Raw genomic sequence first — 12,688 nt, 5'->3', positions numbered from 1 at the left:
CACAAAATTAGAGTAAATATACTCAGAAGACAATTTCTCAAAGTGGGTATGTATCCCTCCAAGTCTAAGGAAGACACTGGCAGAATTGCGATAGTGTTAGGAATAAGTACATCATTCCATTATAGATGTTTTATTTTAAGCCCACTGAATCGTGACCAAGAAAGATCTTACAGCTAAAGCAGATATCACTTTCCAGGACAAAATATCTGACTGTCAATAGTGCTTCAGAGTGCTTCAGCACTACTGAGTATTCAAGGAGCTCTGGCTTTTACCTGTGTAAGAACTCCCGACTGTATCTGTAGTGGCTGAGCAGCGGGTGCCTGGGGCACAATTGGCACAGCATTATCCACCCTCACAGGGAATCCAGAGTGCTTTGTTGTTGCCTGAAGTCCAGCTGTAAAAGCAACACCACAGTTACACTGCTTTGCTAGGTCTGGAGGTACTGCTTGTTGGGGGTTTTTTTGGTTTGTTTTTAGCTTTCTGGTTCAAATAATCCATCAACCAGGTTTTAGTTCTAGACACTTAAAGGAGTTTCACAGAAGTCTAAGGAGTTAAGATGCTTGATACAAGAAGGGCTAATTTCAGGAAATTCTAAATTTTTTTTTAATCCAACAAAGCTTAAAACGTAACCCTCATCCCATTCCCATTAACAGAAGAGGCCAAAACTAACAAACCCCTCCAGTTCGTAAGCTACGTTCATCTTTTAATCTACTAAGAAAAAAAAAACTTAAGCATTTAAAAAGTGTCATCTATTAAAAGCAAAGAGTTAAATATAATTATAACTTTTGGTTAGTGAGATAAGAAAAATTATGAAAAGTTCAATAATTTATTATCTGAGTTACCCTTTTGTTTAGAATATTTAAGGGGATGTTTTACCCTGCTCCTGAAAAAATGTAACTTGGTTCACAAATAAGTCATATATTTTATCTTTAACCATAATGTGAACTGAAAGAACTATGCCTAGGATAAACATATTTAAAAAGTAGACACTGTGATTTACAGAAACACTTTTTTGTACTTATTTTAGAAATCTGCTAGTCATTGACAGCTTTCTAAGAAGGCTCTTTTGTAGCTAACGGGCAGTTAGGAAAATTAAGAACTTTCTCCTGCCTTTAAAATAGTGACCATATCTCATTATCTTTTTATTCATTATCTTCTGGGCACAAATGCTGAACATTTCCTACAATTAGGAATATCTCATTCCGGGGAAAAGAGGAGCTCAGATAGTTTTCCCTTTTGCTAAGACTTGAGAAGAGAGCCTTCAAAGCTTTCTTTTAAATCTACCTGATCAAAACTTTCGGTGTAGAGAATTTAAATTTCTATTATGCCTCTAGTTCACTAATGCCTACAGTTCTGTGAAGATGGGATACAACCATTTTCATTAGACTGCTCCTTCAGTGACACTTTCTAGGCTATCGCCAACTAATTTCTCTGAATATTACTAAGGTGGTATTAAATGAGCATAACTCATAAACTCTAATACTGTTGTTTTCAGCAAGTTAAATTACTGAAATGGAAAACTGTAAGACAAGTAATTTAGCAACTAATTGTCATATAGGAAAACATAATCTAGAAATGTACAAAGTAAGAGAGACTAGTAAAATCAGAAGACACCAATAGCTTTTTTTTAAAGTGCTACTTATATAACAATAAAAAGTAACAAATTCAGACATCCAGATGAAAACATTTGCCAGCTAGTCTTTCTAAGGCAATGCTATCTAGTCAGAAAGCTAACTAACATCAAAATTCTTGCCTATATTCCCAGGACACATGGCTAACTACAAGACAACACTATTGTAACAGCCTCCTATAAATTGGTAGGAACTGAGGAGGCAAAATTTAGGAAGAAATATTCACTACAGAAGCTCATCTTTGTGTCCCAGGGTGATGAAGTAAAAGACAAAATTACAGAATAATAGTTTCCACTGAGCAAAATGTGTATCTATTTTGGTCAACTGAAACAGTGTAGAAAGTAGTATATATTGCACTGACCTACAAATGTGATTCCAAATAAGATTACTATTGTAATTTAGGCTAAGCTGTAGCAGTCAAGCTAGTTTAATGCTAGTTTAAAGGTAGCTTCTTCAGGGAACCCCAAACGGAAACAAAGAGTTAACAAAAGGCAACATTTCAGGGAAACACTTCAGGGAAAGCTCTCCCTGACCCCTGAACTAAGGATTAAAGTTTTCCTCTAATTTGTTTCATTTTGTTTGTTTGGTGGTAATTAGGTTTATTTACTCATTTATTTTTTCAATGGAGATACTGGGGCTTGAACCCAGGACCACGTGATGCTAAGCACGTGCTCTACCACTGAGCTATCCCCTCCTTGCTGAAGTTTTCATTTGTTTTGTTCTTTGTTTTTATTGAACATGGCCCTTTAAATAGAAAACGAGGAAAGTATGAAAAGAAAAGTAAAACTGAATGGATGAGGGTCTATTCTCCTCTAAGTACAGGCATCTTATAAAAGAGCAGCCGGTTAAAGAAAAACAGGCAACCTGGAATAGAGGACTGCTGGGCAGAAACCAGCATATGGTTGTGGCTGGCAAATCAACTGACAACTTTTTACAGCTATTTGAGTTTAAATACTGAAAGGCAGCACAGAGTAATACTTCAAAGTATATAAGCCATGAACCCCACTGCCTGGGTTCGAATCGTGGTTCTACCACTAACTAGTCACAGAAACTGTGGGCAGAGGAGGGAATCGTGATCAATCTTCTCATCTATAAAGTAGGCATAATCGCATTATCCACTACCCAGGGCTGTTTGTGAGGATGAATTAACACATGTAAAGGCACTCAGAACATTATCTGGCATGTAGTAATACATATCAGTTTTCATCATTGTCATCACTTCAATTTAAAAACATCCTTTCATTTGGAAAATTTAAAATTTTGCTCTATCTAGCTCTTCTCAGGGATTTAGACCTCCTAAATAGGAAAAAAATGTCCAGAGCTTATATTTACCTAATTATAGGAAAAGGGGTTATACCACTTTCCCCCTCTACCTCTTTGGTTTACATTTTGTTTTGTTTAAGGAACTAAAAAGTTCATCTGCCTCATCTCTTAAATATCATCTGAGAAGAAGCAGAAAACTTCAGAGTCCCACATCTAAAAACTTCCAATGAAGCTCACTTTGGGAAAGGTGAAGGGGAGGGAGCGGCTATTTGCTAAGTTCAGTACAAGAATCACTCAACAAATTACAACCCAAAGTGTAGAATTTACTATTACAAAGTATACACAGAAAGTAATTTGGTAAGTTAGGCTAAATTTGCATTTACGGGTTTTGAATCTGCTCCTCCGCTCTCCCTGTGGTTTCTCCCTGGTTTACATCGCTATTGCTCTCCTGTCCTCCCGGTAATCTCTCAGTCTCCCCTAGCCCCTCTTTTCCTTCTGCTTGCTCCGACTCTGTCAGAAACCAAACAAAGAGAAGAGTCACAGTCAGTAAGTAACTGAAGTAAAAAGATAAAAATGCTAACTGCTTCTATGTAAAGTGCTATGAGAAGCCTGAATCCTGGTTTATTCCCACAGGGCACTGACATTGACTTTCTACTGGGAAAGTCAAGACAGCATCAGAATATATCCTTAAAACAATTTATTTAACCTTTTAAAAGGCTCTCCAGATCAATAAACACAGAACAACAATGAGAAAATGAGGAAGGATGAGTATGTGAAAAATTAAAATCTTATTGCAACACAGTGGGTCAGAGCCTCCTTCCTTCTTCAGCTGTTCTGTTTCTGTTGATAGGAGTCTGCAGCAACAATACAATTCAAGCTGAAGCAGATTATCTTAATGCCTTTCCCACACAAATACCTCAGCTTGTAGAATTTTTCAGTTCAATAAATAATAATCTTTACTTCTGAATGTAACTTAAGAGGTTTCTACATTCTTAAACATGATTTTTACATTTTTGAAGAAAATTACCTTTTATTTGGACCATTAATTTTATTTTATAATGGAATGACAGAGGAAATAAGATTCAGTATATAGTAGTTCTGTTTACTAGTTTTTTCAAGATGTATATACTCTGCATATTGAAAGCTACATGTTTATACTAGATAGAGGATATGGGTACAAGGTCTCATTGGGCAAGAAAACTGTTATCAGGTAGTTCAAATAAGGAAATGTTCATTGAACTTCTATGTGTTAGACAGTATCATAATTAGATAAATAACCAATGTAAAAAAGGTAAACTTACTTCATTAGCTTCAGTTATCTTCATAATCAAAGACTGAGTTTAAACTTGTCAAAGATCAAAACTAAACAACTAGATACCTAATTAGGATCTGCCTAAAAGCAGGCAGGTCTGATATACTACCATATGATATAGGAGTTTCCCCACTTACTTTGAAAAGCAGGTGGACATACTATAAATGTTTGTTGGAATGGATCTGTCTGAGTGCAAATCTGGGTGGTTCCAGGCTGCAAAGAAACACCCTGCTGGGCAACTCCAGGCACTGGTGCTGCAGATGATGGGTACAAAGCCGACTGGTAGTTTAGCAGTGAGACATCTGAATTAGCCAGAGAAAGAGTAGCAGCTGCTGCAGTAGAACTGGAAGCTAGAACACTGGCCTGAAAACAAAATCATTATAGCTGTATACTGGTATAAACACTTTTATATATACAGAATCAATCCAGAAAAACTAAGAACAAAGTTTGAAAATGTAATGTTAACTGTCTTTAAAATAACTCTCTGCTTAGGAAATTTTCCCTATCTCTAAATTTAAGGCAGCTTATAAAGTTGAATAAGAACAAAGAATAAAAAACAGTCCTGTTCTGGTTGAGGCTACGTAAATAACTCCCTACCTCTTCTTTCTTTGCAAAAAGTTGCTAGATGTGAGATGCCACCAAATCTCCTATGTTCTTCTGTTTAAAAAGTAGACCTCACTAAGAAATTAGGAAAATTACATCTTCAGAAACAAACTTAAATGTACATATCACTGACAAACAAATGCAAAACCACTCAAAGTTACTTATTGGAAACACCCAACAGAATTCAAAGAAACAAAGAGAAGATTAGTGATTGCCAGGGCCGGGGCAGGGTGGGTGATGGCAGGGAAGGTGGCCAAAGGGTACAAACTTCCAGTTACCAGATGAGTAAGTTCTGAGGATCTAATATACAGCATGGAAAAAAATACTGGAAACACCTTTTAATATATGTAATACGAACTATCTAACAAAGAGAGAATCATTTGCCTGAAGTCAGTAAAACCAACAGCAGTAACTAGTACAAAAGTCAGGTTCCATTTATTTGACTATGCTAAGACAATGAGGGCATGGATTAGGCCGTTGTGTTTAATTTCTGTCAGCACATGACTGGTAGGTATTATCAGTCTGAAAATTCTTAAGGAACAATACCACCAAAGCAAAGACTGGCTTCTTTACCTCCATACTCTTTCTTACTCCATACTCTATCACTAGTTCCCATCCCACTTAGGTTTGAGTTTCCAAAATCATTTACTGATTACCTGATTGTGCACTGTATTGAGTTGGTTGCTGAAGCTCATAGTTAGATTTGTGCTTGTATTTGGGGCAACGTGTGTAGTGAAGGGACTCTTGATCTGACTCACTGTATCATACATGTGAACCCTCCGTTTGCAGATCTCCATGTTCTGAAAACAAGACTTGACACTGAAAAAAGAGATTAAAGATGCACTGAAATAAATGCTGAGATTTAAACAGATAGCAAATAACTCAAGACAAATATGTATCAACATTTCCCCCTAAGTACTTTCAGAAAATAAATCGAGTTTTTATAACCATAAAGAGGAAAAACACACATCTAATTTTTAATCTCATGATTTTTCAATTAGAAAGAAAACCATCAGTGAGCCAAATATGCAAATGCCAAAGCCACTGCTCATGTGATACTTCCATTTAGCTGTAAGATGGTAACTCAACAGAGAACCAAATCATGGCAAAATGCCCCAGACCAGACTATACTCACTGATTGCTATGTGGAAAATCCAGAAGGTGAGTCATTGTCACAAACTGATGGTTAAGAGTTTTCAGAGGAGTAATTCTCTTATCTGCATCAATTGTTAGCATTTTTTTTAACAGATCAATGTATTCTCTTCTATCCGCCTTCTCTGCCAACATGTCTGTTCCCTCTAAGTCTGTGGACATATTCACCTTCCAAGGAAAATTTAGAAATATTACGCTTCATCACTTAACCTTTAAAGCTGACACTTAATATCTGCACTATATATAAATATATTAATAAAATATCACACATACATACACACACACACACACATACACATCTCTCAAGAGAAAAACCTGAGGAAGTTTTTTCACAAATGGAAGCTCTTCTTACTGTTTAATTAAAAGCTTCAATTTGGTACAGTTTGTTGGTAGCATAAAGCTGAATAAATTATTTTCATTCAAAGTTTGGATCAAAGAAGTTAAGCCAAAGTAACTGTTATTATTTTTATATAAGTTTCTATTCCTGAGATTAAATGACAAAATATGTGTTTAACTAGAGTTTGGAACAAAAGCACTCAATAAATGTTTGCTCTTATGTAAATATTTATTTAGTAGAGAAAATGGACAGGAAAGAAACGTTCATAAACAATACTGCAAAATACTGACATGCAACAAGACTAGTGATATAACTGAGCAGGACCCTATGGGGCCTTCCTGGGATAGACCCCTCCCTCAAATCCTCTCTGAAGGACCTAGATAACAGTATCCCACGCACATTCCTGAGTTGTTTTACAGATGCTAAAACCCCCACCAAATGGAAAATGTTAACTACCTGATGACCATGAGCAAGCAGCCCCCAGACCTACTGGTGCCTAAGGATAATTTAATCCCTGTGAAATCGCCCTGTTACCTCACCATCAACCAATCAGAGAATTGTGCACAGCTGATCACATACCCTTGGAAGTCCCTCCCCCTCACACTGCCTTTAAAAATGCTTCCCTGAAACCCAAGGGGAGCTCAGGCGTTTTGAGCTCTAGCTGCCCTGCACTCCTCGCTTGGTGCCCTGCAGTAAATGCTGCACTTTCCTTCACCACAACCCGGTGTCACTAGACTGGCTTTACTGAGCTCAAGCGAGCTGACCCAAGTTTGGTTTGGTAACAGTTAAGCAAAAGCAAAAGAGAAATATATAGTTCTAAAAATATCCTTTGCTAGGATTCAAACATTCTTTTAATACATGGCAGAATATTAATGCATCTTTTTCTGTAAAAAATGAAAACATATACTGGAAGATAACAGACAGAATCTATCTTTAATATAACCAAACAAAAATATATCTCTGATTAAAGAAATACATAAATGTCTGGCTTTCTGAAATTTTCCATACTCACCTGAGCCATGTCATCTAAGCAATTAAAAATGTACTTTCGAGCTTCTTTTGATTTAATTCCAGTCTCTAATTCATGTTCTTCGGGTGTCTATAAAATACAGATTTTTTTTTAAGTTACAGCTGTATGTTATTTTCACATCTTATTCTAAGTTAAATCCAGAATACAAAGAAACAAGTGTCATCACCTTGCCAACCAGAGATCATACACATGAAAATAATTTACAACCAGAACATCTTCCACTAGAAATAGGACCTTGATATCCGGCCACACTTTCAACAGTGATAAAATAAATATGTAAGCAATGATGTAAGAAAAGACATTATCATTTTTCTCTTAAAGCTACTTTCGAATGAAATGATATCTCAAATTGTAATTATTCAATAGGCTTAGAGTCCGATTAACTCATAAGGTTAATCAAATTACTCAGACATCTCTCAAAGTGAAAGAAAGTAAAAAGTAGATATTTCTTTCAAGAAAATATGTAAGGTCTTAATGTGGGCAGTTATGAATTTATGTTGTTTTGGCATCGTTATTGAGAATTCTCTTAAAAAACAAAAAGCCACTACTAAATTATTCTAGTTCTTCCCATTGCTTAATGATAAGCACTACTCTCCTTATCCCCTTCTCAGCCGCTGATTCAAACACATAAAACAACCCCAGCCAACTCAACTGGCACTTAATGTTTTGTTTTTAAAGTAAGTATAAGACCAAATGGGTACAATTAAATAATTTCTCAAAGTATTTCCTCCTGCAAATATATGTTCCCACTGCCCCCTCACCCACCCTTTGCTCTACTCCACCTCAAGAATTTAACTAAACTTTGAATTCGAATTGGGATTAAGGAGTACAGGAATGAGAAGTATAGTAGGGGAGTCAGACCTTAAGCCTCCACAGTGGGTATCCCAAATTAGGATCTCTGTTGAAAAACCTGGTTGTTTTTGTTCCGGCACTGAGAAGATATTCAGCTGGCAAGCCTTGTGTTTGTGAAATGTAACGAATCTGAAACATCAAAACCATCAAAACATTGATTTGGAGAGAAAAGGGAAATTATTAAAAACTTTTACACTAAAACATTACTGGCTATAGCCAAGAAAAGAAAGGTACTGAAAAGAAATTAACTATTTGATCAACACAAATAAAATTTATCCGTAAATATACATGCTAACCCACTCACAGGCAACTGCCAAATATTTATTCAGTAATTGCTTTGTTACTATACCTGTTATTTTCAAAGAAAACTCAGTTTTGAAAATTTCCTGTGTGACCTTTTTTGTTTTTGTGTAAGACTTCTGATACAAAGTTCAGAAAACTTTAAGAGATTTTAAGGACAGAACAGTTTCCAACAAACTAATTCATGGATTACCAAGAATTTGTTTGTTTGTTGATGTATTACCAAATTTAGATTAGGAAAAAATTTCCATAAACTTCTTTCTTACTTGGCTACTCTAAATCTTGTCAATTGTCCTTACTGTAAATTGCCACAGAGCTTATTTCTCATACCATAAAATTAAGCACTTAATTTAGTTTATCCCCACATCAATAAAGAGCAGGTACTTTTTTCATTCACTCAATAGGTTCTATGTTTATTCACTCAACATTTTTTGAACATATACTATGAACTAGGCCAGCAGTTCCCAAAGTGTGATCTGGGGAACCCTGGGTGGGGGGTCCAAGATCCTTTCAGGGAATCTATAAAATATAAACTATTTTCATAATAATACTAAGAAATTATTCACCTTTTCATGTCTTTCTCATGGGTGTATAGCAGAGATTTCCAGAGGTGATGTGTGATGATGTCTCATCGCTCTGAGGGCTAACGAGACATGTGATTTATATATTCTTGTGTTTTAAAAATTTCTCAGTTGTATCGTTCACACTTTTGTTTGCTTTCACAATTCTCCCTACCCGAAAAAGCAATTTGCTTCTTTCCTGACCTACTGAAAGCAATATAAGAGGTAATTTTTTTTTTTACCATTCCCCATTCCATATATGAATGGCTATATTTAACGATGAAATTAGAGAAAAAGAAACTTGTAAGCAAGGAAATCTCACTTCCTACCCCACCTCTCAAAAAACTTGTTTTAATTTCTAATGCAATATATATTAATAGATATAAACTATATAAAGAGTACTTTGGGGTCCTCAACAATTTTTAAGAATGTAAAGCAGAGGTCAGCGAACTATGGCCTACATGTCAAATCTGGCCTTCTGTCACAAGATAATTTGCGGTAACAGCAGGATATTACTCTTAATCTGTGGAAGCTACATAACTGGAAACCAAAATACAGCATTAGCAAAATAGAAAAAAAATTTTAACATGGATAAGAACATTTTCAATGTGAACTCCTTTTGCATACAAAAAGGGTGAAATATTATTTAGAATCCAGGATAAAATATGTACAATGAAATACTATGCAGATATTTTAAATGATAGGGTAGAAGTACATTTATTGACATGTAAAGAAAGATATTTCATGATGTACAAGTGAAAAAGAAGGTTACAAATTAAATATAACCTCACTTAAAAAATTACATGTCACTGATTCTAAGAGGCGTGTTTTTCACATTAACATCTTTGAAATCAGGATATGTTTTATGACTGATGGCCATGATAAATCATGGTTTAACTGGTTACATTCTTAGAAGTACCAAAAAAAAAAAAAAAAAAGGTGCATCTTTCAATCAATGGTGTCTTACATTTGATGAGACAGTGTCTATGCTCCTCTGTATCTGTAAGTTTATATTTGAAACGTAACTATATGTAGCACATATTCATTCATTCTTTCAGTTAGTACTTATTGAGCCAGGCAGTGGTGGTTTTAAAAACAGACATGGTTCCTGCTCTCATACACCTTGCAGTCAAGTGAGGGAGACAGACACAATGCATAATTCAACCTGCACTGGCATCCTAAAAACAACAAAAAATACACTGGCTTCTATAAAACACATAACAAAGGAACCTGACCTATACTGGAGACTGGTGAGGAAAAGCTCCTCGAAGAAGTGACACTTTAGCTAATAAATGAGCAAGGATTGACTAAATGAAATAAACGGGTGGTACAAAAGCATTCCAGACTAAGAGAACAGTATGTGTAAGGGCCTGTGCTGGAAGGAGACATTCTTAACCAGTACTGAAATGATGCCAGTGGGGCTACAGCATGAAAAGCAAGAAGAAATGGGGTTAAAATCAATGCAGAAAGGGAGAGAGGAAGGGGAGGAACAACACATGTAGGGACTCAGAGGCCATATTAAGAATTTAGCCCTTTATTCTAAGTGAGGGGAAACCATCGAACAGCAAGGGAGTAGCCTGATCAAACTTGTGTTCTGAAAAAAAAAAAAAAAATCAGTCTGGAAAAAAGACTGGAGGGAGGCCAGAGTACATACAGGGAGACTGTCCACAGCCCAGGTAAGTGAGGGTAACAGCAGTAGGAAAAAGTGACTATAATCAAGGGGCACTAGGACATAATGGTCAAGAGGTATATGCATACACACACACACACACACACACACACACACACACACACACACACACGAAGTAAAACTACATTTTCTTTCATAGACTTTATCTCAATTGTACTATATAACTATTTATGTGATTATTTACTGAATGTCTTTTTTCCATCACCAAACTATAGCCCCCATGAGGACAAGGAAAATGTTTACTCAGCACCAAATCGCCAGTGTCCAGAGTATCTAGCACAAAGTAGATACTCAATAAAGAAAATTAACAAATTATATGTGTAAAAAATTATAAAACATACCAAAATGTAACAGGTTACCTGTGAGCGGTAGAACTACTAAAGGTTAAAATTTTTCTCTTGGCATCTTTTCTAATTTTTCTACAATGATGCACTTATAAAGTTAAAGCATTAGAATGTTTATTACTATAGAATTAAAGAGCTTCACTGTGAAAACAGAATGGGAAGCTATCATCCATATACTGCTTTTCATACAGTTTAAAACAAAACAACAGCAAAAACCCCACATTTACACAAACAGGAAGTATTACTGTCATTCGTTATTTTAAACAATTAAAATGTTTCCAACAAAGTTGAAGCCATTAACAAATATCTAGAGAGGGTACACACATTTGACTTCAAGACACAAACATCTGCTGTAAAATCTCAGCTATAGCATTTATGAAAAATCCACAGTTGATACCATACTTAATAGTGAGAGGCACTTTCCCCCTAAAACCAGGAACAAGACAAGGATGTCTTGCTATTTCTATTCAACACTATACTAGTGTGGTTCAATGCAAAGCAGTTAGGCAAGGGGAAAAAAATCCAGATTAGAAAGGAAGGTGTAAGATTATCTTTATTTGTAGATGACATGATCTTGTAGTTAAAAAATTATAAGGAATCCATCACAAAACCTATTAGAACTAGAGTCTTTTTAGAAAACTATTAGAAAAAGAATTCAATAAGGTTGCAGAACACAAGATCAACTCCAAAACTCACTGTATTTCTATACATTAGCAATGAGCAATCTGAAAATAAAATGAAGAAAATAATTCCATTCACCATAGCATAAAAAAATATAATATTTAGAAATAAATTTAACAAAAGAAATGTGAAACTTGAACTCTGAAAATTACTAAACACTGGGAAAGAAAACCTAAATGAACTTGATCATATTTATGAATCCGAAGACAACACTGTTAAGATGGCAATCCTTCCTAAAGCAATCTATAGATTCAAGCAATCCCTATTTAAAACAAAACAATAATTTTGTTTTGCAAAAATAAAAAAACCTACCCTAAATTCATATGGAATCTCAAGGGACCCTGAATAGCCAAAACAATCTTGAAAAAGAACAAAGTTAAAGGACTCACAATTCCTGGTTTCAAAACTGACTACAAAACTACAGTAATCAAAATAGTGTGGCACAGATATAAGGATAGATATAGGATACAGATCCACAGAACAGAACTGACAGAAGATGTAAATCATTATATTTATTTAGAGTCAATTGATTTTTGACAAGGATGCCAAGAACAGTTTTCAGCAAATTGTGTTGGGATAACTGAATATCCACATGCAAAAGACTGAAACTGGACTTTTCCCTTATACTATATTCTAAAATTAACTTTAAATGGCTCAAAAACCTAAATATAAGAGCTAAAATTATAAAACTCTTATAAGCTTCAAGACACTGGGTTTGGCAATGATCTCTTGCATATCAAAGGTACAAGCAACAAAAGAAAACAACAAACGGGACATCAAAATTTAAAACTTTTGAAAAAAAATACAAACTTTTGTGCAAACTTGTCTACAGAGTGAAAAGGCAGCCCCATGGAATGAGAGTATTTGCAAATCACATAACTGATAAGGGATTGATAAGAATATAGAAAGAACTCCTACAACCCAACAACAAAA

General features: G+C 35.3%; 1 protein-coding gene across 3 annotated transcripts in view; it reads right to left on the bottom strand.

The window, feature by feature from the left end:
* The window catches only part of HIPK1 (homeodomain interacting protein kinase 1), a 47,879-nt gene that overhangs the window by 14,448 nt on the left and 20,743 nt on the right, over window positions 1-12,688 (bottom strand). For all 3 annotated transcript variants that reach the window (XM_074370224.1, XM_074370222.1, XM_074370221.1), the window contains exons 4-9: window positions 8,190-8,309; window positions 7,311-7,397; window positions 5,945-6,129; window positions 5,466-5,628; window positions 4,344-4,569; window positions 273-394 (exon numbers count right to left, since the gene is read on the bottom strand). In XM_074370224.1, the coding sequence (XP_074226325.1) occupies window positions 273-394; window positions 4,344-4,569; window positions 5,466-5,628; window positions 5,945-6,129; window positions 7,311-7,397; window positions 8,190-8,309 (903 nt within the window). The remainder of the gene's footprint in view (window positions 1-272; window positions 395-4,343; window positions 4,570-5,465; window positions 5,629-5,944; window positions 6,130-7,310; window positions 7,398-8,189; window positions 8,310-12,688) is intronic.

Source organism: Camelus bactrianus, chromosome 9 (genome assembly GCF_048773025.1).
Source record: "Camelus bactrianus isolate YW-2024 breed Bactrian camel chromosome 9, ASM4877302v1, whole genome shotgun sequence".
Classification (NCBI taxonomy): domain Eukaryota; kingdom Metazoa; phylum Chordata; class Mammalia; order Artiodactyla; family Camelidae; genus Camelus; species Camelus bactrianus.
The sequence above is the reverse complement of the archived record's forward strand: the minus strand, read 5'-3'. Positions and strand labels throughout refer to the sequence as shown.